Raw genomic sequence first — 26,589 nt, 5'->3', positions numbered from 1 at the left:
GTACGAAGACCGCCAAAACATAATCCTCTTTTCTTGAATAAAAAAACTCAGTCCATGTGTTTCTTCTTTGTGGCTGGGGAGTGTGGCTTCTTAACTTCCTTGTGAGGGACTGTCGCAGTCACTGTACTGGCCACCAGGTTCCCCTTTTGCTGCCCCGCAGTGACTTGCCTCGACTTACTGATGTTGAGTTAGGGCTGTACTCATGTACGTCTCCAAAGAAGGGGTCTGAAAGGATTCTTACATGCCACTCTATGAATTGAATATCACCAAATCCAGCTCTGTATCCTGTGGATTCCATAATGTCATACTGCGCCAGCATTCTCTTAATTTATAGGGCAATTTGGCCAAGATTGCCCTCATGTTCACAGGCATGTCCAGTTCCTGCACATGCTCAAGCTCTTACATGATATTAGAACTGCCGTGCAGAAATAGGGCATAGCTTTGACATGCCTTTGTGTCATCTGATATTATTGCTTGCCATGACAGAGCCTCACTGATATATGCAGTGGCAGTTTTGTAAGGATTTCCTGTTGCAAAGTCACAGCATAGCCACGATCTGAAGCCAAATGTTGTCAACTTGGCACTAGTTCCTGAGGTTGACCTCGGGTGAATTGCTCTAAATAATACACTGTCCGCCGCAGTTGCTTTACTTTCCACTCGTTGTAGTTTGCTCTGTAGTGCAGAGGATCGGCATCAAAAATTGCAATATCTCTTGTTCGGAGTGTCATTGTACACTGTTGGTTCATTAAAGCAGCTGTAATTTCAGTTTGATTGCTCATAATGTTCAAAAGGTCTCCGGGCACCTGAAGAATAGTTGGTGACTGAGATTGCGTTTCTACGGAGCCCCTCTGGTGCTAGGGTATGAGAAAAAATATTTTTTTGCTTATCTGTGCCCGCAGTTTAGTAATCTGTACCCACAGTTTAGCAAACCGCTTGCGTTCCGTCGTACACACAGCATTGACATATATCTGTCAGTGTAAATTCAATTAGGAAGTATATTGTTTCTAGAGCGTAGTGCAATGCTTTGTGAATCACATTTAGAGCAGTCATGGCATGGTTAATTTTCACTTTCATCCCTTTATATCAAAAGGAAATACTATTGCTTGAATTCTATGGTGTTGCTTAAGCAGTTTTAGCAGCTGCGAACGGCTACAATTAGCCAATGTGTTTATTTTCATTTTTTGTGTGTCAAATTCATTCACAACCTTTTTCGCTCGCTACAAGCAATCACCCTATTGTCATTATAGGGTGGCGGAATGCAAGTGGATTGGTAAACTGTGTGTACAGATTACTAAAATGTGGGTACAGATTGGCAAAAAAATATTTTTTCTCATACCCTGGCATCAGAGGGGCTCCGTACGTTTCATTTTGTTTCGTCCGTCCATTTATTTCTATCCTTTTCCATTTTGTTCCACTAGAGGGTGCTCTTGATTTGTGTTCCATTTGCTTTCTTTCAGGAGGGGATGCTGTTGTTTTGTGTTTGATGCAATCAATTTCTTTGGTCTCACATCCGGGAGTTTATTCTCTTAGTTTTGCTTCTTCTTCTTCAATAGCATGTTGCTGTTCTAATATTTTCACACGAACCAGCACTGCAGCTCTTTCTGCTGCTGCCTTTAGTATGCATGTCAAAGTCAAGGCCCGCGGGCCACATGCGGCCCGCGAGAAGGTTTTCTACGGCCCCTGGGATGATACTGCTTTATTATTAGATCCGGCCCGCAGCCCGCAGTAAGCCGGTGTGGGTAGCAAAAGTGATCAGGTCCTTCGCGCCAGCTGATGACGTCACGCGTTAAAATATATTGTAGTGTCTTCCAAGAACACAGACGTAATTAAATTATCACATTTTATTAGTCCAACCGGCTACTGTGGACCGCAGCCGACGCCAATACAATACGACAACCGTTCAGTCAAGCTCTCCTCTTCATCCTCCGGTACTCTCGCTCGTATGCCCTCGCTTCAAGCAAGCCGTACGATGCATTCATTAACCTCGGAAACAACACAACTTGGCAAGACACAAATTCGAACACAGATAACCCAATTCGTTACACTATTTCTGTACCATATTTCTTTGTATCTATGTTTGCCACCCCCTGGCTGTTGTTATAACGAACATTACCGCTACTTTTGCGAGGATCGTCCTTCGATCGTCTACAGGCCGACTCAAGACTTCACCTCACTTTTCGTGGCTTTCAGAATTGGATTGTGGCAAAAAGTTATTCGGAGTAAAACACGCTTTATTAAGAAATACTTTATGTTAGAAATCTCACCTTGTTTTATTATTAGTAATTGTTGGCATTTGATGAATTCATTGAGTTTTGATGCAGGGCTGAGATGTCCCACACTGTGAGAAGTACTTTATTTTATTTTTTATTTAGTAACTCCGAACGTAAAAACACAGCAGCCAGGGGGGTGACAAACATAGAGGCAAAGAAATATATTGCAGAAATATAAAGCGTGACATCATCAGCAGGCGGGAAGGACCCAATCCAATCTGGACATTTAAAAAAATTTCAATGAACATTCTATCAGTCTGGCCCTCGGCTTGTCGCAAATTTTGTATTTGGCCCTCCGTCCATTTGACCTTGACACCCCTGGCTTAGCAGATAAAGCAATGGACGTGTTAGTTTTTTTTTGCCGACCCTGCTGCGTATGTTTGCCACGCTGTCTTCCAAAGAGAGTTCATCATTACCATCACTTTGATCCTTTTCATTTGTGATTCCTTGTATTTGTGTTTTTGCATTCATTTGTGTTTCACTTTGAGAAAGCCATAGACTGACCTTTGACAAAACACTCGTTATTTGGGATCATTTTGGCTTCAAACCACATTTCGTGCTTTTCACCCTCTTCAACAGACAATAAACCCAACAATGAATCATATGTACATCTTGAGCATCATCACACAACCTTTTCAATTCATCAAGAGTATTTACCATCTTTGTTTTATTACCATGAGACATGCATCCATTCAATTCCTTTCTAATTTTACTTGCTTTATTAAGTTTATATTTCTCAATTATTTTGTAACTTTTTCAACCAAACCCTTTTCTGTTAATTTAATAATACGTTTAGGCGTTCCCACACCATTAACCAGTTCATTTTCAGTCGATTTGTGTCCATGTCCAAAGCACAAGCTTCCATTTTACTTAATGACATTAAACGCAACGCAAAGTTCAGTTCAGGTGATAAACGCAATTTGCAGAAGCGCAGCGCTCGAAATAATTATAACGCGCGCGGGTTGATTATCAATGCAGTGGATTATCTTTTTTTTTTTTTTTAATGTGTGCACAAAATAGGCCATTGATACTGTAGCGCTACATATACCTCTCGTTGGGCGCCTTCTACCTCAAATCCAGACGATGGTCTGCGGTGCTCCAATCCACTCAGTGGTCAACAGCACTCCTTCGCATTAGACACGTTCGCAATTACCGCGGCTGGCAGCTGTCGATCAACGCCGGCTGTTCCTCCACGCAGCGGCATTCCCAAACGGCCCGCACCGTCTCCACCAGCCCGCTGTTGCCTCTGACTCAGGCAGATCGGGCAGGTTTTTGATAGTATTAGCCAGTCTAATACTGGGTTGTATTGCTGGTTTGGCTTGTCTGACGCGTTGGCGGCTTTGTTTGCTTGCTATCTGATTGTGTCCGTCAACAGGGGGTCCATAAACCATTTGCTAAAATGCGTAGTTTATCACTTTCCAAGAATTAAAATCTCCATAAAACACAAAGCGTCTATAAACATAAATTCCGCCAAAGCGAAGCAGCCTAAACCTGTATGACCTTGTTCCTATTTTAGATGTCTACCTCCCCCAACACACCTGATTCAAATGATCAGGATCATTGTAAAGCTTCTGCAAGACTTACTGTTGAGCTGATTATATAAAACTGTCTGAATAGGGGTTCTTGAGGACTGGATTTGGGCACCCCAGTCATACAGGGATCCTGGCATAAAACATGCACTGCTAACAGTTTTTTCAGAGAAAAAAATAACAGAAGTTGTCAGTAATAGTGGCAACATAAGATGGCTGCGCTATGGCTTTAGCCACAAGGGGCCAATTGGTCGTCCATATAAGACGTGAGTTTTACCCCCGCATACTCGTGGTTTGACACCCACAAATTCAACTATTTGTGGATTTTTATTTCAATGTTTCTTATTTACAAAATGTTGTTTGTTTTTTTGGAGACAGGGGCAAACTCTGCTTTTTGTGTATAGGGCATATTGGAGGCTTTTGAATATTTGTGGTTTACAAATAAAGAAAAAAGTGGGCATCAATTAAACACTCACAACAAAAATTGGAGTGTTAAAATATTGGGGTCAAATGCTTCAGAGTTTATTTCAATCCCAAAAGTGTATTTTTAACACTCTCTGGTTTAAATGGAAGTAGGTGTTGGAGTTATTTGACAGAGCTGATTTATTTAGTGTTAACCAACTCTACATAGAGTTAATTATAAGATTCGCCCACCCGATTAGAACTGCTCTGCCGCAAAGACTTCTGGGCATGCAATGTGTCACAGTTAAATGTAGCAGTTCTTTTTTTTATTAATAATGTTATGTTCATGTTTAATTGTTAAACAACCAAAGTTGTGTTGAGTTCACTCTTACATCAGGGTTGTAGTGTTTTCTTTTTTTTTTTTAGCAATGGGGCACTGTGACTGAAAGTGGCAGTGTGTCAAATGAGTTCCTGTCACAAAACAGCGAGAGAATTCTCTCCATGTACCTGTCCCTGTCATGTAGTGGTTTCACACACTTTGTTATCAAAGGCTGGATCGTTTATACATGCAGTGAGCATGAAAGTTGATGAAAAATTGCGGCTCCCTCCATCAAGTTGCCCATCCCGGAATAGGGTTTATTAACTGATAGGTCAATCCCAAAACGCACAGTTTATAGATAATGTAGATAGCCTATATTATTATTTCATAAATAAGGTTAATTGAGAAAGTGATAACACCCATTTGTTTTGTTGTTTTTGGTGAATCAGTAATGTGTCTGTCTCAAAAGCTGCATAAGGTTTCTCATGCGTTCAGGGCGCCATCGAGGTGACTGGTGCAGAGGAAGCTCAAAGAAAGAGAAGGTGAAGCTGCGAGAGAAGCTGAGGTTGGTGATGGGACGCATTGGAGGGAGGCGGGTTGGCCGCGGTGTCACCGACTGGGCCGACAACTTCTGTTTTGTAATTAATTCTCTGCAGCCTTCATCTAAAGAGAGAGATAGAGCACCAGCGTCGATATGAGTAGGTTTACATACACAGTATAGTCAAGCTAAAATACTGTAATTCTAATGAACTATTGTTAGTGATTTCTTAAAGAATTAAAAGAGGGGTTCCCAAAATAAAAATGACTGGGACTTCCTCAGAGTAGTACCTTGCGAGCTGAAACTCAAAGTTAACTCTTTGTTTTGATTCCCATGATAAGGGCTCGAAGGAGGCGGAGGGGGTTTTGGTGAAGGGGCTACATGAACGGACATGAAAGAGGAGTCTGAGATAAGGAGGGCTCTCCAGGGTGCCATTGTGGAGTCAGAGAGGAGAGGAAGTGGTTCATCATGAGCAGCGGGTCTCTGCTGATGGCTGCGCTTTCTGCGTTTGATACGCTGGGGATTCTGTGACGGGAGATGAGACTTGACTGTGAAATATAAATGCAAATGGGTCATTCCAAATGGAACTACATGCTTTCCTCGCGTTGTTTACAGTGTAGCTTTAACTGTTAGCGAAAAATCTGTGCGTTATGTGTGGCTCACCTGTTTTCTTCCCAGAAGAACCAATGAGAGGAAGGCGTTCACGTGGCATTGCCAAGACAGACTGTAATTGACAGTAGATTAGCAATTTTATCTTGCTGTCGATTGGCATTTGAGTTTAATAAACACAAAGTGGCCCCAATAATGTGTTATTGCACTGGTGGGCAAACACCATATATTTCCTTAAATGTGGCCCTGGGGATTATTTATTTATTTATTTAAAGAATTGTCTGGTCCAGTGATTCCCAACCAGTGGGCACAGTAATGTGAGAGATCATCAGATGTACAGTACCATGGGAAATTATCCCGTGATCTAGGATTATCTATACACAACAATGAATCTGTTCATCTACATGAAAAGATATGATGTCATTTAGTAGAATCGGCCTGTTCGTCTGTGTGTTACAGCATTTATTAAACTGTACTGTCATGATTATGATCCCTCAGAGGCAATTATATTGCTTTTCATTCAACAGAGCATTTTAGGTATTTTTGCAATCACATTTATGGATTATGTTTGTTTACTTATGGGTATGTTTGTTGATGGACATATATGATAGGTTCACTGAAGACTCAAAATTGTTCACAGGTGTGATTGTGATGAGTGCATGGTAATTGTTTTGGTAATTGTCTTGTGATTGACTGTCAGTCATTACAATTCAAAGTCAGGTGGGATAGGCTCCAGCTCACCAGGGACCATAATGACGAAAAATGCTTGATGGAAAATCAGAGGATGGAACAGACATCATGTGTTTACAAGTGCCACTGTAAAACAAGACCAACGCCACCAAACAACCAAAGCTTTGAGTAGACTCCCCCCATTAATATAATCTATCTTTGTGTGATATTTACATTTGTTTAAAAAGTGGGGAAACTACGCACAGACACAAAAAAAATTGAGAATGGGGCAAATACTTGCCTAATCTGGGGCCTAAATATGCCCCTGTATCTATGCTAGCAGCACATACTGACAAGCCAAACTATCAAATCCTGTGAATCCACCTGCTGCCATTCATATAACAGAATAGCTTTGTGTTGCAACTAAACAGGGATTTTACAGAGACAGTAAAATTGTGATTATATTGAAATTATATAATTATTCAGTAGATTATATACTTTTTAAAGTAAAATCTAACTTGCGTAAGATTTTATTGGTCAGTTATAAACAAACAAAAAACTCCATGAAAATATCTCAAAAAGCTGACGTGCTTGAAAAAAGTAAAGACAGTTTTACAATTTGCATCAATAAAGTAATCTGTTATTAAAGTTTGCTGTTGACCAGTTTAAAGCTTTTTCGTTGTGCGGAGGTTGTTTGTTTTGTTTTTTCCTTTATTCAATTGACTGTGACAGCTATGATGTGACACTATTACCTGCCACCTACTGCACACCTTTTGTGGAAACAGGCAAATGCCATGCAAATCAGGGTGCAGCCCAACTACACACACTGGAAATGTGACTACTGTAGTTATAAAGATAATTACAGCTACTCATTGGTCATTTCTGTTACTTGGTTGAAAAGGAGTTGATTACTAAGTCAAGTGCACCCTATGAGTTACTTAGTCATACCATCAGTAGAGGCTTCAATTTGAAGAGACAAGAAATTACAGAGCCCAGTCAAGTTCAAGGCACATCAAGACAAGACAAGCGAATGGTATAAATGAAATGCCCAACAGTGGCATTCTAGTAGAATTGAAAAGCTGGACGGTAATTATTCTACCTTCACTACTTGTTAAATGAAACAAGTCAGCTCTTTTATCCGTGGAAAGGAGAATGATTAAAAAGCAAGAGCACAGAGATGTTACGATCTTCCACCTCACAGTGCACATTCAGGCGACCTCACAATGAACATCAATAGTGATGATCAGAGCAGATTCTCATATTGCCAACATCCCCCCCCCAGCTCACCTCACCTTCACTGCGTGTCAGCACAGCAGCAATGCTTTCACTCAGCTGGCGCCACTTTTTTGCAATACACGTTTACTTCTGTCTTGAGCGACATAACCTTTTTCACTCCCCCGCCTTCCCTCGTTTCTCTCCGTGATGACAGGTTGTGAGATGGGCGCGAGACAAAAGGGCAACATGAGACGAGGTTAATACATTAAAATATTAATGGTGTATTCATTCCGACTCTGACACTCCATTTGCACTACACATACATGCATACATACATGCGCGCACACACACACCACACAAAAAGTTTGGGGTATTGGGCTTTAAGATAAATATTCAGGACAAACCTAAAATACACGAAAATGTTTACGGGTGAACCTCACTTGACCTTCACTAAACTTCTGAATGCACATTCAGCTGTTCACTGTTTCAGCACGTTTTGCACAACATGCTGATGTCGAATGAAAATTCATAACGTGTTGTTTTCCTTTTCCAGTAACCCCCACTGGCACTTCCGTGCCTTTCTGTGACTCTTCCTGTCTCAACCTTGTGATATGACACTCTGAGTTGCCCCTTGATGAACTGGGGGGGTAAAAAAACAGTCATTCTAAACATGTTTCCTCTTCTATAGTGAAGAATGGTGAAGATATTGTATCATTTGAATTTAGGGAGAAAGTGTTGAATAAAGTACTCACATAGTTGCTTACCAAGTGAAGTGCTTAATATAAACAATATCCCCCCTCCCCATCTTAAAAAATGTATTTCAGCTATTTTTAAGCATGTATGTAATTCCTGAAGGAGGCCTGTGTCACAAAACCATATTTGATGTGCACCAAATGTCTTTTTATGACCAGAAATATAGCACTGTCAACATTTTGTGGGAAATGCCTTCGAATTCAAATGGTCTCAACCACATTACGAGATCAAGAAATTCAAGTTATTACCTCTTGATAATGATGACTAATAACGCGTTAGAATAAATTAACTTTATTTTAAAAAGCCTGGAAGTGTTACAAACTCATTTTAATGACTGTGGCATGTGCAATCAGAAATTTGTCAAATGAGACCATTGTAAAAACCACTTCTTGTTGTACTTTTGCTAATTTTCCATGGAAAGCTACTGCGTGCTGTTGTCCTTCTTGCTTTTCCTCCTTTCATGTGTTTGGATGTCTTCATCATTGGATTCATTTCGAATTCGCAGCAGCTGGAAGCCCTGGCCACAGACCAGCACCCATCCTGTCATTTCTTTCCCTTCCTTTTTCTCACAGGAAGAACTTAAAGCAATTTCTGAGATGGTCTCATCTCCATCTTGGTTGTTAGGCTGTATATTCCTGCTATAGTCAGTCTCTTTGTCCATCTTTAAAACGGAATCATCTGTCTTTTCCCATGACCGACTAGCAACTTCCTGGTCCTTTCTAGCCAGCCCCCCTGCCTTCCCTTCCGTTAGTTCAAAGCGTGTTTGACCTTCTGTCCTCCCACAAACAACAACCATGTCAGCCTCAGACTCCGCCTTCCTTCTTCCATCATCCATCACCACCGGCTCCTCCCACACTGCAAGTGCTGCAGGATCAGCAACATGAGAGAACAGCACCCCTCTGTGGTTGATGGCAGTACTGCAGAGTTCCCACAGGCAGACTCTCTGATCGCAAGAGGCGGTGACTATCAGACCTGGTCTAAGGAACTCAAGGGCCGTCAGAGGGGCTGCATGTGCCAAAGGGACGCTCAACTGACAGAGGAGATGTAGACTGAGATTGGTTTGTGGCGGGTCTTGTGCAAAGCCCACAGTAGTGCTACAATACTCCAGGAAGTCCACCCTGATGGTGGATACCATCAGCTGCCCGTCATCCCCGCCGCTCGGGACGGTTACCAGGCAATTGTCATCTTGGTGCCCTTGTGACTGAGCCAAAACAGCCAATGAGTTGACTCCACTTTGGTGCGCGGCAATGGTGAGGCAGGGGGTTGGTGGACTTTGAGCACCGCTCGGAGAGTCAGAGCCTGCATGGGGGGTCAGATCCCACACTGCAATCTTGCCATCAGTTGCAGCACTGAATAGCAGTATATACCTGCAGTGAAATACAAATTCATCGTAATGTATTTTTTGAACTACATCTTATTAAAACACACCTTTAAACACGTTCTAAACATATTTGGACACAAAAAAAAAAGCAAGCATAACATTTATAGAAAATACTTTGAGAATTGTAGTGTGTACAGGCGGTTATGTCGTTAAGAGGTTGGCCCTGTTGGGACGTCAGCAAGTCTGCATGTGAGCGTTTGGGCGTGAGCTGTGGCCGACGGCAGATCCTATGTGGACGCGCTCAATGTGTTATACTGTTCACCTGGCAGTCAATAAACGGCCCAAAACCATCTATAACTCCCTCCCCTCCCTAAAAGGTACAAGTCCTGATGAATGTCTCTTCCTTGTGGGTCACTACAGCTTGAGGAACAAAAAGAACAAAGACACAATATAGCGGTGGAGTTAATGATCAACCGCGAGGTAGCGGCGGAACACTGTAATGAGTTGATTCATATATGAGAAAATTATGTCACGATTATACAATACACCCAGAAGCTTATTGATGCGCTGTATCTTCCACTATATTGGGAAGTATGGTATACATTAGTGTTTTTCAAACTTTTTTTGAGTCAAGGCACATTTATTTCATTTGAAAAAATCCCGCGGCACACCACCAGCTGAAATTGTGAAAAAAAAGAAGCTTATTTTAACAATATAAGTGTTCTATTGTTTATATAAGCATTTTTTTAACATTGAAGAATGACATTATATTATAACATCCTGAATAGGAATTAAATAAACACAAAGAAAAAAAAAAGTATTTTATAATGTTTCATATTGATACTTACTCAGTGTGAAACATGGGCCTGTTTGGATAAACATGAGTCACTAATTCGCTTGTCTCTAAACAAAGACAATTAGCTACCTGCTGCTGCTACCTGCTGGTATGGAAGAGTACTACAATGTAGTAAAGACCGATTACGCTCCCAGGCTCTAGACCGCACAGGCACACAAATTAGATCATTTCCCACGGCACACCGGACAATATCTCGCGGCACGGCACAGAGTTTGAAAAACACTGGTATACATTACCTTTATATTATTTTCAGTGGTAATTAAAACAAAACAATCAGGTGTAAAGACAGAAACAATGTGCTCACCTGTTGCCTTTTCCATCCTGTAGGCTGCAGGTGGCGACGCTGAGCACACAACGCTGGTGATAAAAGGTCTCCCACAACAAATTTATTTGGCGTTTCACTTCACTGACAGAGAACAATCTAGAAATGAGAACAATGGCAATGAGGAACCATCAAGCTACTACTGATTCTAAATAAATATGAAATAACAGAAACAAAAAGACCACACAGAGTGTGCAGGGTTGAAACATTTGCGATATTGATGCCTGAACAGCTACCATCTATGACCTAAAAACTAGCTAAAAAGGAGACATACAGAACCAGAGAGCAATGCATGTAATAAAACTGAAAAGTTTAAATTATTCCTTTATTTTTTAAAAATTAGCACGTCCAAATGTGCAATCGGCATCAGAACCTTGGTTTGATATTACAGCTTTTGAGACTGCAGACATAAGATAAAATCTGTTCAGATTGGTTATTATTCGCAGCAGAACTGTTGTAAGAGAATTTGCAATTTGATTGGTTAGTAGCATCACGTGGCGTGCTGTGCCGGCGAGAAGCAGCGCTGAAGCAGAAAAGTGCTGCATCTGAATGTTACCCATTTGAGGCAGCTGAAAACAGACATACAGTACATGCCGCTTTAACTAAAAATATTTTACAGGACAACTCAAGTTTTTCCAGGCCATTTGAAGTTTTTTTCCTCATTTTCCACAACTGGAAAATTGGTCGATCAATTTCCAGGACACGTGGGAGCCCTGCAAATAGTGCGGCAGGCCCCCCTTGGGAGGTGTGGTGCAATGCCGGGTTGGGTTTTCAAAAAGAACGGACTAAGCAAGGACGTCCGTCCCTCTATTCGTCCCTAACCAGGTCATGTACCAACTGAACGTGGTGTGTTGGGTTCTTTTAAAAAGCAAGACCACTGCATGTTCTCTTCTACGGAACCTCCTGCATTAATTGCCTGCACAATGCTTTTCATGTGCTTCCCAGTAGTAACATTGCACATGCATATTCTGCCCTCTAGTGGTTCAACACATGTAATACCATGGATAATGCCACATGAGTCAGGACGCCATTTCACTCACTGACAGAAACACGCCCAGCCTGTCTTGTGTGTGTAATCCGGGATAGCAATTTTGTTTCGTTAACATTTAGTATCTTTTCTCTTTGCATGATTTCCTTGTCTGGGACATCTTTAGACCGTAAAAATCTCTTTCAGCATATACATTTAAACTACCCGGAAGTGGAAGTCTTTTGTCCTCTTAAAATAACCTTGCGTTATTCTGCAATAATTATTTTATAAAAACTGAAAACGTCTTGCCTTAAAATGCAAATGTTTTGCAATAGAACGCAATAGTATTGCTCAATCTTAAATATTCTGCTGATGTCCCCTGGCTTGCTCCAGTTGGCATCATCATCATCATCTTCATCACATCACAAAGGGCTTGTTTGCAGCTAAATGCTATCTTGGTTAAACAATTCAATCCACTCACGATACTCCCGGCCGGTAAGCGGATGTGCACAGGAAATTAGCCAGCTAAGTAAGGATCTTTAAATAATGTTTATGAGTGCACAGTTTTGTTTTGTTTTTGTTTTTTTTGGGGGGGGGGGGGGGGGGGGGGCGCAATCGACAGAAAGTAAGGACAGAAGCGCTTTAAAAGGACGAGGATGGACAGGGTGGGAGGACAATTATTTTTATGAAAAAGGTTGGAGGGATGAGGACAGAAGGGTACCCAGGTCATGGACGGAGGACAGACCGGCAAAAATTGTCAAGAGTGTGCGCAGGAGGTATTATCTGTAAGGCGAAGAGGGTTTTCTATTGTTCTTTGCATCGATCATATGCATACACAGCACAGAGCAGAAGATATGAAAAGCAATGAACAAAAACCTTAAAAGGGAAATCAACCCAAACATATTTTGTCACTTCTGCCGACTGAAAATGACATCACAACTGCTCAGGGCTCAGGTAACGACCAATCACGGATCGGCTTCAGAAAATAGGTCAGCAGTGATTGGTCTTTCCTGAGCCCCGAGCAGTTGTGATGTCATTTTCAGTCGACAGAAGTGACAAAATGGCCGACCCCAGAGATGGCTAAAATCGGGTGGATTAACTCTTATTCCACAAACGCAATATTTATCAGAATGCCTTGTTTCAACTAATGGGCCTGCATAGAACATATTCTTAAAAAAATATGTTTGTGTTGACTTCCACTTTAAGAGATATCATGGAAAAGTATTTAACAGGCATGAAAAGAAATGTGGAGAGAGACTAAAAAACAATGTTAATCATGTTATTCTTTGTTTTAAATTGATCTACTGCATGTTTCTTTTTTTGTTTTGTTTGCTTTAATGTTACGCAGAGGTGTGATTGAAACAATTTTAGAGACAAATTATAATATTTATAGTGGCGATGGAGAGTTTGGAGGAAGCAAAATATTTTCTTCTTACCACAACTGAGAAAACACTGGTCTAGAGTCCCGATACAGTATTTGCTGAAACATCACTAACCTGACAGCCCCGTCACTGCAGGCAAGAGCCACGAGAACAGCATCTGAGTTGTGGTCAACCACTGCCATAGACATGTATCTGAAAAAACACAGCCATGATGGCAACAGTTCTTAAAAGTATTTACAATTTATGCAAATACTCCATATCTGTCTTCTGACTTGCCTTGTTTCCGGGTCCATTTTCACCATCTTGTGTCTGTTCCGCCTCCTCTCCCAGTGTTCGTCCAATCGGTGACTGGCCACCTGCACCACCTGGCAGAAGGGGGCCAGTCTCTGCTTGTTCCAACCGATCCATAGCCGGTAACACTGTAATTGAGCTCGTCCGCTGGCTGATATCAGCAGGGCAGAGATGGACCGGGATTGGGTAGTAAATCTCTGCCTGTCCCGGTGAGTTAGCGCCATCATGGTGCGTACACTTGAGATGTGGTCGGTAATAACGGAGAGGACTCTGACGCTACCAGAATTGGGGTGTACGGCCAAAACAGTTAAGCTTGTGTCTTCCCCACCCGTCACTATTATTTCCCACTGCCCCTCAACTTGGATCCCAACCAGTCCCAATGTTCGTGCTATGGTTGCTGTACTGTCTTTCTGAACCCAAATGCTCCCCAGCCGGCAAACACACCCGATGCCCCTCCCATGGATGCCTTCCCTTAGGCTCCATCCTTCATTGAGTGTCCTGCCCGACCAGCTTGGTGACCCAAGGGGGGGCTCGGAAGCCATGACGGATCCTTGCTTGATGAAAACCAAAGCTCCGTATCCGGGCCACACCCCAGCGTGGATCGGCCAGAAACTCCAAGAGCGATGGCCGCCGCCACAAGGCACTGCTAACAGCCTCTCCTGTCTTACCGGGTCCCAAACCACAAACTGGGTAGCATGAAAGCCAAAGATAACAAACCGGGCTTCCGTTCCCTCTTTCTCTATCTTCAAACCTTCTTCTTGGTCCCCAGGAGTTTCTGTCAAAGACTCCCGTACCATATTTTGGCTTTCAAATTCATTTATAACTCCACTCTCCGCAGAATGGTGAGGTTCCGTGATCAAAGCCCTCTCCAGCCACTCCATACCTTTGCAAGCCCGCTGGACTCTCAGAACCTCCAGCTGAAGGAGGCCCTTACCACCTCCCTCATGTTTTTCTTTCTGTGAATAATGCACTCGGAAAATACGGACACAGCCATCCCTCCCGGTGCTATAGAGAAGTCCTTGATATTCACAGACTGATGTAACACCCTGTTTTCCATGCACCCCAAACAAACAGCTTAGTGGAGACAATGCCAAGCCTTTTTGTTGCTCTGTTGCTGGCCTCTCTTTCTCTTTCAGTGTTCCATCAGTTTCATGACTTTTTATACTTGCTTTCATATAGTCTGTAGTCTCTTCCTCATACCTCTGTTCCAGGTCTTCCTGAAACAAAAGCAGGGACCCTCTTCTGTCCCCGCAAACCCACAGAGCCCCCTTCGACTTGGAGGGGAGGCGCACTGCAGCCGTCAGCCAACGTTTTGCACAGGCAGGCAGCACAAATGAAGGGCAGCTTTTTACCCAAAGGGACATAGTACCCATTTCATTTAATCTCACATCAATACACCAGCGATAGACTCGTCCTTCAGCACCCGATGCTAGCAAATACACATATTGATTACACTGTTGCCAAGTAAGACTGTGAATCTTTCCTGATCCAGCTTGGAGGACAATCCCATTCTGAGGATGAGAGATGTGAAAGACCTTTAAGGCTCCACTAAGGCTGCCAACAGCACACAAGTTAGCTCGACTTGTTGAGTCTTTCACTGTAACACCCACCGTTTCCATCACACAGTAGGACTGAAACTCAGGAGAACCTTGCCATAACAACTCCCAGTGGCCGTCACCATACTGGTAAACAAAACCTTGGTCGGTGCAAACCACAATCCTACAGAGGTTCCAATTTTTAGTGTGCGCTTCACCTTCTACGACACAAACTACTTTAGGCACACCTTCACCGGAAAATTCCAGGTTTGTTATCATCTGTTTTACAGTGTGTTCCCCTTCATTGTCCTCAACCTTCCACAACCTCACCCCGCCATCCGCTCCCCCAGTTGCCACCCATTTGCCTGCGTCATCTCTTCCCGCACTGACTGCCAGCGCTCGAATCCCACCTGCTCGGTGTCCCTTCAAAGCGCGAAACACTGTCCCAACTCCAGACCAGTCCCAAATTAGACAAGCCCCATCTTCCCCAGCACTAAACACTCTCCTTGGGGAGAGGCACACAGAGAACACCCTTGCTTGGTGTCCAAAAAGCACCCTTAAGCAAGTTGGCTTCAAGTCCCCACAATTCCCTCCAGAGCCCCCTAAAGCACCAACAGACCACACCCTGACACTGCGGTCATCTGAAGCTGACGCCAGCCATCCTTTCCCCTGGAGGTAAGAGATACTGAAGATAACACCAGTGTGTCCCAGCAAACGTCTTTCCACTGGAGCTTTGTTATTACTCCCTTCTCCTCCAGGCTTCCAGAGAACCAGCTGGTTGAAAACAGTCCCTCCTACCAGAACAGTATCTGCCCAGGATTTGTGCACCACAAGGAGTGCAGAGTACAGCAGACACCCTTCCAGACATGAGCGCTGAGCCAAGGCCCTCCCTGAGCTGATGTCCAGGAGAAGGGCACCATTATGGGCTACAGCCACACACAGGAGACACTGTTTGTCTTCACGTAGCCAGCGGACATCCAGAACCCAGTCCTGAAGCTCCACAAGAGGACTCAGTATCTCCAAGCATGCAAGCTCCATCGCAGAGACATCCAAATGAAGCCTCACCAGTCTGACCGCCTTCCCACCAAACACAGCTAGGTCATAGGAGTTAGGTTTGGGGGTGGAGCTCAGGCCTGGGGATTGATAAAAAGGGGATTACAGTCATGAGTCGTAGTGAAGAAAACAAAGCAGAAAACAAAAAAAATATGGATTAGTATTAGCTCAGGACTATATGAAGACTAAATATGCACATAGTACAGACAGACAGGAGCATCATAAACCAAAGATGGCAGCCAAATGCGTGACAACACCATGAATGTTAAATGAAAGAACACCTGCTCAAGCGTACCTTTGGTTTCATTGCAACTTTCTGTGAACGAACTGTGCCGTGAAACAGTCAACAAGACTCTTGGCCTGATCCCATGGATGCGGTGCTGTTGGAGCACAGGCACTGAGGTACATGCTTTGGGTTCAGGCTGAAGACTGTACACCGTCAACACTGGACCCTCACCTGACAACAAAGATGACTCAAGAATATTAAGAGAGCACTTGCATTGCAGAAACATTTACGAAATTCTGAGTTTCCATACTACACTACGGACAAAAGCATAGACTCTATGATTATTCCTATACTCTATATCGGGGTGGCCAAGTCCTGTCCTCAAGAGCCACAATCCAGCCTGTTTTAGGTTTATCCCTACGGCAACACACCTGTTTCAAATGATCAGCTCATCAGCAATATTTGCAAAAGCCTGATGATTTGAATCAGGTGTGTTGGCGTAGGGATAAACCTAAAATAGGATGGATTGTGGTTCTTGGAACGGACTTGGCCAAGCAAACTAGTTCATTGCGTGCCACTGCTAAAGGGGAAATCAACCCAAATATATATTTTTTTCAAGAATATGTTCCCAGCAGGCCCACTAGTTGAAACATGGCATTCTGATTAATATTGTGTTTGTGGAATATGAGTTAAGCAACAAAATCCACCCGTTTTTAGCCATCTCTGGGTCCGGCCATTTTGTCACTTCTGTCGACTGAAAATGACATCGCAACTGCTCAGGTCTCAGGTAACGACCAATCACGGCTGACCTGTTCTCTGAAGCTGTGCCGTGATTGATCGTTACCTGAGCCCTGAGCAGTTGTGATGTCATTTTCAGTCGACAGAAGTGACAAAATGCATTTGGCTTGATTTCCCTTTAAAAGTTTTGTTCATTGGTTTTGTTTTGCTTTGGGTTTTTTTTTTCAATCAAAATATTTATTTTCACGGCAAAATATTATTTGTCTTTAAGTATTAGTTAAGACAATGCCTAAGAATCAAATGCTCTACTTCTGGAGGGTTATCAACATGTGTGAGTGAGGGGAGTACTTAAGTATGACATAAAGGTACCCGGGGTACACTAGCCCAAAAAGGTTTGGACCCACTACTCTATAGCAAACTTGTAACAACAAACAAAGCTTACCTGTCAGTAGAAACGTATCCTGAAGGAACTTCAGAGCTGTGACTGGGGCTACTAATGCTGCTGTCTCCATGTCTAATGTTGCTGTCTACTTGGTCCTGGGAGCTCGCGAGGGGAGTGTTGTTGAAGACGCTGACATCCTGCTCAAGCATATATACTGTATTAGAAATTAAGTGAGACAACAAAATGTAACGTTTACACTCTGCATCTTACCCTCAATGCATCTTGAGAACAACGACGAGGAATGTATCTTGAAAATAACGACGAGGCGCCTTTTCTACACATTTCAAGTTTCCAAATAGACCAACGTGACTCGGTTCCGTCTTCCGTTCTGTGCCGTGTTGTGACCAATCATACTTCTCACAGGGCTTCCTTGGTTGCTGACTGGCTGAAAAAAATGACGCTGAATTTCTATTGGACACAACGAGTCACATGTAAGAAGTCAGCAGCATTCTGATGCTTTTAGGAATATTAGGTTAAAACGGGACAATCGAATACGTTCTGACAAAACAGTACACAATATTCTTTTTTTCCTTGCTTTATTTGTAAATTCAATTCAACTTGAGGAGCACATCCATAGTTTTATAAGAAATCCATGTAAACGCCATTGCGATGTGACGTTTAATGTATTCAATTATTAAGTTATGTGAGTAAGTCAAATGCCGAATAGTTTTTAAATGGGCGGTATTGAAGCAATAATAAGGCGGGGGATTATAAAACTCTGCTGATATTAAATGGAGCTGTGAAGCAACAAAAATTGTCCCTTTCCGAGTGAACCTGAACGCACCGGTAAAAGGTGAGGTTGCGTGGAATAGCGGTCCAGCTAACTTCTCCCTCGACCATGCCTGGGAAGTGCAAATTCCAAGAGTCGTGGCTCTCCAAGGAGGCCTACAAAGACTGGCTGGTGAAGGACACCCAGGACATTCACTTCGCCCGATGTCGGGCCTGTTGTAAATCCATTAAACTTCAGACCATGGGCGAGGCTGCTCTCACCAGCCACGCAGGGGGAGCTGGCCACAAAGCGGCGGTGCGCAAGCTTGTGGAAGGTAGAGCTTTACATGTCAAACGAGAAAACAGACGGGGGGGGGGGGGAAGTAAAATTACGAGTATTCTTGATGTGTTATAATTTGCTCCTTGCGTCCAAATGCGCAATAACGGCACCATGCGCACTTGCGTAGTAGCTCGCATTGTTATTGCTGGGATAGGTCAGCAAAAACCTGCTAAATGAAGGTTTGCACTGAAAATCCGCGTTAACGGGAAGCGATCCTGTCAATGAAAGGTACCCATCAATCGAGGCAGTGCTTATGAATAGATCATAACGTAAAACCATCCAGAGTTAAGGGTGCAGCGAACACGTACAATTTATGAATTTAATATAACTGCATGTCACGCTTTTCTCTATACCAATATCAAAAATTGAGTCAACGTCTACCTACTCTTGCTTTCTCTTTAAACAAATAAATGACACTCTTCATAGTTTGTTCTGTGGAGCCTATCCTCTCTCATGTCATGCCACAAGATGGCGCCAAAGTCTTGGTTAAAAAGAAAGTCATCATTGTTGTCAAAGAAGTGTTGTTAAAGTGATATAGGCAGCTGTAAACATTTGTATATGCAGTGTCAATTGTTTTTGCTAGTTTTTGTAGTTTACAGCAGGGCTTGCTCTTAACTGAAAAAGAATAAAAGAGTTTACTTTCAAAGGCTGAAGTTAACTCTGTCTATGTGACACAGCAATCAAGTAAGTGCTGTTTATCAAAAGTGAATGCTTGCAGCTCTGCTTACTTTTTGCGAAACCACCACTTGCTACTATAACCATATTCCCCCAAAAGTGAGTTCCTATAGAATTTCTATTAAATTACCATGAGTGGATGCAGCATCATTTCATCGCCAAGTTACTAAATTACAATGGTCGATTATTGTCGCAATGTGGTGCAAGATATTAAGATATGTTTTTATTAGTAATACTGTATGTATTATACCAGCGGTGTCCAAACTAAGGCCCGAAAGCCATTTGTGGCCTGCCATCCATTTTTCAGTGGACCGCGGCATATACTAAAATTGATATTTGTCATGGCCCACAAGGCTAGTTTTAGCCTATTAATAAATTGGTTCACATACTGTACAGCTTTTCTATATATGCAAATATACAAATAAACTCATCTCATTCTAATCAAGGGGTAGATCCAAATAAATAAATGAATACAAATCTTAAGTAAGGAATAACATTAAGTGAACACAAAATGATTTCGATACGGTATCTTGTTTTGACGTGCTTTTTGTTGGGTGTGTTGTGCATGCTCTGCCACTAGTTTCCACAAACGCATTTACCTGCGCTCTCTTGTTCTGTCAAACAGGCAGCTTGAGAATGATTAATGTCGCTGGGCAGATGAATGGCAGCTTGAATCGGGTAACTATGTTAAAACAATTGCTATAAAAAAAAAACAATTAGTTAATGAAGTACTATTTCACCTGGAAGTAAACGCGTTGTGTGTTGCACAGGCTGAAGACAGCAAGGACCACGTGGCTATCTGCCTGCAGCGCCACGACCTGGATCGGCTACCAGGGAACGACTGGTCGGATCTGCAACACAGCCCCGCATCAAACTCCAGTCTCCACAATACAGAGCTGCAGGACGCATCCTTCCCTGCTGCCTACTTCACAGCAGCAGGTAAATACAGAGTCACTTTGACACCAAATCAGATATTATTCAACAGCACATCGATAGAGAGAGAGAGAATGGCAATATGTAACGTTTGCAACTCAAGGATAAGAAAGAGACACATCTATGATATCTAAATTTATCTTATCACTTTCAAATCAACAAAGACGGGGTAAGCCACATTGAATTCACAGTTTAACTAAAGACAGTTGGTCAAACATTAACCAATACTAAACTGTGATTGTGAATGTGTGTGAACAGATAACAAAAGTATGTACAGATACTGCAATACTAGTGTGCCATACTACCGGAGACAAATTCCTTGTGTGTTTTACATACTTGGCCAACAAAGGTGATTCTGATTCTGAGATACATGTACTGAGTGCAAGCAAAGTGTTGAATGTTTGAATCCATAGTGGCCTTGACCTATACGTTTTTGAGGTAATGATACTTTGCTGGGATGCTTTTTTTTAAACTTTGAATTGCTAGCAAAAATTCAAAATACTACATGGTAGCAGCAAACTCAATTCACTTCACAATAAGCAACAGGATGGCAGTTGTGAACAATTCTTCATAAAACAGACTTCAAGCTGTTAATTGACCCTACCAGTTGGAGTTTATTGTCAAACTAAACAAAGGGAATTATCTATTTAAAACATCCAAAACACTTTGCCTCTGTTAGTTTAATGCTAATACAAAATGCAAAACGTCACAGACGGACAAACGAATAACATCAATGGTCTCAGTGTTATAACTCTTTATTTATCCTCTGCAAATGATGACTATTTACTAGTACTGTATAGCTTACTGCGTTAGTTGCGAGAAAAAAAAAAAACGCTTCTTCTGGTGCGTCTGTCAGTATTATACTGCCCTCTGGTGGCCAAGGTGCACACACAAGAAGGATCACGCTGGATAAATGGCGTTTCCAGTCGTATAAATTGGGCATGATTTGGGAGGAAAGTGTTTTGAGTGCGGTCAACAAATAAATGAAACTCCTAAGTCAAGGCAGCATTTTATATTTGTGCTGAGCAAAATCGTATGACTTGGCTTGCTTGATTGTTGCCACAACTAGGCACATGCATGTAAATTGGTAAGATTGGTCAAATTGGAAAAAAGGATACGACTTAACACTAGGGCTGAACGATTGTAGGAGAAAATTGTATTGCCATTTTTCTGACTGATATTGCGATTTTGATTTAATTTGCGATTTTCTTGAAATCAAGCTTCAGTGCAATAGTTACAATGTACAGTAACATTTGCAAACATGACACAAAATGCCATTATACCATCAAAAACTTTAAAAGCTATTACTCTAATAATGCATTATTAATAATTGTATTATTGATAACTCGTGAGATATGTTATAAACCACGACAGAGTTTTTTCAGAAAGGTTAAATTTAGAAAGTTTTGACTCAAGGATACTGTGATTTACTGTATCAAATGCCTTTTTAAGATCTAAAAAGATGGCCCCTACCACACCTCCCTTGTCTAAATCTACTTCAATTTTTTCCAACAGATAGTAATTTGCACTTTCTATGGAGTATTTTGATCCAAACCCAAATTGTAATGGGTGTAAATAATCGTTTAATTTTAAATGGTTCATTAATTGAGTTGCTACAACCTTTTCCAACATTTTTGAGAATACTGGAAGAATACGGAAGAAACTGGAACTTTCCAGTTGTCGAGGTATTGATGAGGTGAGTAAGTGGTTCAGCTAGTATACTGCAGAACCTTTTTAAAAACGATATATCCAAGTTAAAGAGGTCTTTTGAATGTGTAGTTTTAAATTGAGTAATGATGTCAATAACTTGTTTTTTCTCAACTGTTTGTAAATCAAAAGTCCCTGAATTCTTATCAACAATGGGAAAAGACCAACCAGGTTGATTAAATTTTTCGGGTAAAATCCTCAACTGACTCAGCAAAATAATTATTAAATGCGTGTGCAAGTTCATCACTTTCTGAGATTATTACGTTCTCTGTTTTTAAATTGATTATATTTTTCTTTGACCTATTTTTGGCTTTCAGTAAGCTGTTTATTTGTTTCCAAATCAGAGGACTATTCCCTCGTGCTTCAGTTATCATATTGATATAGTGCGCATCTCTTTGATAACTCTGTTTCTGAGTTATTAAAGAGATGCGCAGTGAAATGCGCTATATAAATAAAACTGTATTGTATTGTATTGCATTATTTTGCTATTCTCGACTCTGCATTTCACTTTAGCGATTAGCACACTTAGCGACCCTCGTTCGCCTCCGCGGTGAAAACGCTACTTGATAGTGGGGTCGTTTATTTGTCACAACGGGGGCGATGATACGCAGCCCGTTGCTGCTTTGCACGGACTTACATATAGTACAAATAAAGACAGTGCTGCTACGGGGTAAGCTAGCTTAACGCCTAGCATTCAAGCAGCCGCGAACGGAATGACTTCCGGGAGTAAGGGCGACAGCGTGTAGTAGGACAACGCCTTTTTTAACCAGTTCAGCGCTGGACCTGCCTACAGTAGCTTGCCGCTAATGGGGAGCGAGGGGGATAAGTGCCCTTTAAAGAAGCCGCAACTTTGGCGATCTCAAAATCGCGTCATCTGAGATCGCGATTTCGGTCCCAAAACGATAAATCGTGCAGCCCTACTTGACACTTTTGACTTGCACATATGTGACTTACTAGGTATTAAAGGCTTTATGGTGGCGACACCCTGATCCTAATTACCGTAATTGACTTCACATCGTTACATGGCCAAAAGGAAAATTAGTTTGAAATTAGAACAACTCAGAAGCCAACCAGAGTGACAAAACTCACTTCTTGTAGGCACAACTGCCAGGGGTCTCAGTACTTCTGTCCATTTGCTGAATACTTGTCCCCCTCCCCCAGGCACCTCCGGCTTCGTCACTCAGCGTCTTGTCCCGTCGGCAGGGGGCAGGTCACACGAAGCAGAGGATCACCAGCAGAGGGCAGAAGTCCTGGAGCAGCAGCAGCACATGAGGCTGCTGGAGTGGGAGAACAGGATGAAGGTGCTGGCGTGGGAGCAGGAGCTGCTGAGAGAGAAGACTCAAGCCGCTCGCCAGAAGGTGAAAGCCTTCAGGATGAAGAAGAACTACTACAAGGCCAAGCTAAAGAGAATGGGAGAGCATGTGCCGCCGTCCTCCCCCGGCAGCAGCGACGAAGAGCGAGGCCCCGATCCCACGGGATGAGCCGAGTTTTTACTTTGAACCATTGTAGCGCTTATCCCACATGTCACTGAACTATTTTCATACATGCTTTTGTACCTAAATGCTTATTGATTGTCCTTCGCTTTTCAGCCTCTCCTTCAGAAGGAGAACATTTGCTAGAGTAGAGCAAGGTACGACATTACAGGGCATTATAGGGCTGGGTTCAAAAATTGATGAATCGAATCAAATCGATTTTCCTTTTCATAACCTGATACTGATTCACAATGCCATAAATCGATCCTTGATGTGACTTCTTGCATCCCGTGAGATCACGTCACCCCGCGACGCGAGAGCGTATCAAAAGAACGTGGCGGAAGCACTGAAATCAGCGCCAACAAGCTTCAAGGCAGATGTCTGGAAGTTTGGGGGTGTTAAAAAACACCAAGACAGCAATAAACTGAAACTTGGTGAGACAGTCACAGGAATGTGAATGTCATGAGTTTACCAGTGTGTTTTAGCCACTTTATTTGCACAGCCTACCCAGTGGTTGGAATTGATTTAAATTAATTTTTGAAATTTAAAATTAATTTAATGTTTTGATCAGGTCATGTTCAATAAAACATACATGATTAATGTAACTGCGGTGAGTTCAATTTTTAATGTAAATGTTCATATTTTTACCAACGCACCAAGTTAGAGCAAGCAGTTCTTACTATTTCCAGCATTGATTCTTCTGAGAATTCCTTCCATATGAAAGTAAAATTGGTACTGCGTGAAATCGTACCTTAAAGACAACAGGTCAGCCGTGATTGGTCGTGAGCAGTTGTGATGTCATTTTAAGTCGATAGAAGACAAAATGGCCGCCGCCAGAGATGGCTAAAAACGAGTGCATTTTGCTACTTAACTGATATTCCACAAACGAAAAATTAATCAGAATGCCGTGTTTCAACTAGTGGGCCTGCTTGGGAACATATTCTTGAAAAAAATATGTTAGAGTTGACTTCCCTTTTAACTCAAACAAAAATCAATTAAAGTGAATCGTAGATCAAATTGAATCGCCTTGAAAAGCCCTTGTGAATCGATTAGATTTTGGAAACCTGAATCGATACCCAGCCCGACGACATTAGGCCCACTTGTTTTTCAATTGCTTTTTTTATTTTACTTTTTAAGTGAGCTAGAAGGCAACAATTAACAGTACTGTATTTGTTACTATTAGACGACAGACTTAGAGCTTTCATTCCTTAAGATTAATCTGCAATCCAGAAAGTATAGCAAAGTCTGAGAGTTCAGACCTCAGAAAAGGTCAGGTAGATGTAAAATTCACCCATCCATCCATTTTCTTTACTGCTTATCCTCATTAGGGTTGCAGACGAGCTAGAGCCTATTCTGGTTCACATAAAACCCAGTAAGCAAGGGAAGAAGATGCAAACTGAAACTCCACAGGGGAAGCCTGCAGCCAAGATTTGAACCCAAACCTCAGAACTGTGAGGCAGATGTGCTGACCACTCGATCACCTGTTGCCTCAAGCCAAAATCGATCTGCAGTAATCTTGATGTCGGCACCCAAGTATTCATCACGATATAAAGATAGTTTTCTACATTCAGTGGGTACTTGCATTGTAATCTGCCCCTGATGTCATACAACTCAGAATTAGACAAATCTAGTGGCTAACTTCGTAATAAACTTGTTTAACTGTTTCTTCAAATATTGCCTGCGGTGACAGTTTGACCCTGGAACAGATTGTCGCTATTACTTTTCTTTCCTATAGGAAATATACACAATGCTAAGATGTGAACAGTTGTCTCAGCAATCTGTGGAGCGACACAACTCACATGCTATGAGATTGCTAATGCTATTTTGTTAATACTTTAAGATTTGAGCAAATTAGCTAGCTAATGTAATGGGGTGAATGGAGAATTTTGAGTACCCAATTTGCTCTATAAAGGAACTAAACTGCTTGCACCAATGCAGTTGATTCTAAGCTACCAAAATATACATATATATATATATATATATATATATATATATATATATACACACACACATATATATATATATATACATACGTATATATATATATATATATATATATATATATATATATATATATATATATACATACATATATATATACATATATATATATATACATATATAAATATATATATATATATAAAAAAAATATATATATATAATTTTTGTATGTGTATAAGGTAGATGTAAAATTCACCCATCTATCCATTTTCTTTCCATGTGGCAATTACTCTCTGTGTGAATTCCCGCTCAGCCAGAAAGGACACTGAGCTGCTTTTCAAGTTTTACATGACAGTATCTGTTTTGTCAAGTATGTCATATTTGTATCTGCCAACATTCTTATTCGGACAATGTAGCTACCCATTGCAGCTTGAATGTGCATGTACAACTTTGAAATGTACAAAAAAAACAACCAAAATGACCCCAATGTATGAAGAAACATATCTTACATGGTCAGATGAAAGTTCATACGTTACTGTAAATATTGAGGGACAAATTCATCAGGCAGTTTAACGCTATAGCTCATTATGTAAGGGTGACATCACATTAACATACTTAAATACTGTATATACAAACATTTTTTAATGTACAGTATTGATGTAATAGATCAAAATGGATCAGCCATTCCACAAAAAGACATTTTCCCCATTCTGCTGTTGTGCATTTTATTGAATGGGATCCTCACGACTTGAGCAGGCACACACAAAATAAAAACAGCCGTGTATGAATACATTTTTTTTTAATGTTCAACATTTCTATTGTATCCATGGTAACAGGAACTGTGATGGTTTCATGCCGCAATCCGCTTGCTGAGTGCAGGGAAGTGCCATCCCATCGTAAATACAAATGCATCACAGACATTGCCACTCATTATACTGCTTCATTCTTGTTTCCTTCCTAGAAATTCTGTTCTTGATTCAACCACGTTGCCTCCTTGCTGTAATTGTGTAATGCTAAACATTGCATGAAAACAAAAGAGATTCCGTGTCAACTTTGGGTCTATTCAATCAAGAGGGAGGAGAAATGATCCCTTTAAACAATATTTACATCCACTTTTAACGAGGATATGGTGGCATCACAGGTGTGCGATGTAATAAAAAAAAAAATCAGTCATTAAAAAATGTTTGATTTGCATGGATGAAAATACTTTTGAATGTTATTGACATGAGTCTTGTTTATTTTGATTTGGCAGTTTTAATTTCAGGTGTAAATAACAGAGTGTGATTTGGTTTGCAAGAGACATCACATGTTACCTCGATACATAGAGCAAATTTTGATCAGAGATGTCTTATGTGTTCCTAAATGTATTATTGACG

General features: G+C 41.5%; 4 protein-coding genes across 7 annotated transcripts in view; 1 reads left to right on the top strand and 3 right to left on the bottom strand.

Annotated features, from left to right (window-relative positions):
• slc26a6.1 (solute carrier family 26 member 6, tandem duplicate 1) overlaps positions 1–3,782 on the bottom strand; it is a 32,229-nt gene extending 28,447 nt beyond the window's left edge. The window contains exon 1 of one of the 2 annotated variants that reach the window (XM_086049941.1): positions 3,319–3,782. The gene's annotated coding sequence lies outside the window, so the exon portion shown is untranslated. The remainder of the gene's footprint in view (positions 1–3,318) is intronic. The other variant, XM_086049950.1, reaches the window with a different exon arrangement.
• Positions 3,783–4,849: 1,067 nt separating this feature from the next.
• LOC147152643 (uncharacterized) lies at positions 4,850–7,659 on the bottom strand. Its single transcript, XM_086049996.1, has 4 exons — positions 7,624–7,659; positions 5,722–5,782; positions 5,349–5,606; positions 4,850–5,183 (listed from the first exon to the last, which is right to left on the bottom strand). Exons 2-4 carry the CDS (start codon positions 5,768–5,770, stop codon positions 4,966–4,968), a joined length of 525 nt encoding a protein of 174 aa, XP_085906122.1. The 5' UTR covers positions 5,771–5,782; positions 7,624–7,659; the 3' UTR covers positions 4,850–4,965.
• A 929-nt stretch (positions 7,660–8,588) lies between these two features.
• wdr6 (WD repeat domain 6) lies at positions 8,589–20,011 on the bottom strand. Of its 2 annotated transcripts, none has more exons than XM_086049893.1 (8): positions 19,901–20,011; positions 17,648–17,845; positions 17,438–17,574; positions 16,327–16,488; positions 13,429–16,111; positions 13,267–13,344; positions 10,786–10,902; positions 8,589–9,671 (listed from the first exon to the last, which is right to left on the bottom strand). In XM_086049893.1, the coding sequence occupies exons 3-8, from the start codon at positions 17,505–17,507 to the stop codon at positions 8,726–8,728; spliced, it is 4,056 nt and encodes a 1,351-aa protein (XP_085906019.1). In that variant the 5' UTR covers positions 17,508–17,574; positions 17,648–17,845; positions 19,901–20,011; the 3' UTR covers positions 8,589–8,725. The 2 variants fall into 2 exon arrangements, with proteins under 2 accessions (XP_085906019.1, XP_085906010.1); XM_086049884.1 differs by lacking the exon at positions 19,901–20,011 and adding an exon at positions 18,222–18,486.
• fsbp (fibrinogen silencer binding protein) lies at positions 18,207–25,235 on the top strand. 2 transcript variants are annotated; one of them, XM_086049988.1, is made up of 4 exons: positions 18,207–18,480; positions 19,786–19,838; positions 19,931–20,099; positions 23,004–25,235. In XM_086049988.1, the coding sequence occupies exons 1-4, from the start codon at positions 18,276–18,278 to the stop codon at positions 23,279–23,281; spliced, it is 705 nt and encodes a 234-aa protein (XP_085906114.1). In that variant the 5' UTR covers positions 18,207–18,275; the 3' UTR covers positions 23,282–25,235. The 2 variants fall into 2 exon arrangements, with proteins under 2 accessions (XP_085906114.1, XP_085906105.1); XM_086049979.1 differs by having other exon boundaries at positions 22,962–25,235.
• The last annotated feature ends 1,354 nt before the right edge of the window (positions 25,236–26,589 follow it).

This window comes from Filicampus tigris, chromosome 1 (assembly GCF_054856515.1).
Source record: "Filicampus tigris isolate MCC_2025a chromosome 1, RoL_Ftig_1.0, whole genome shotgun sequence".
Taxonomy (NCBI): Eukaryota; Metazoa; Chordata; class Actinopteri; order Syngnathiformes; family Syngnathidae; genus Filicampus; species Filicampus tigris.
Note: the sequence above shows the minus strand (reverse complement) of the source record. Positions and strands in the feature narration are given on the sequence as shown.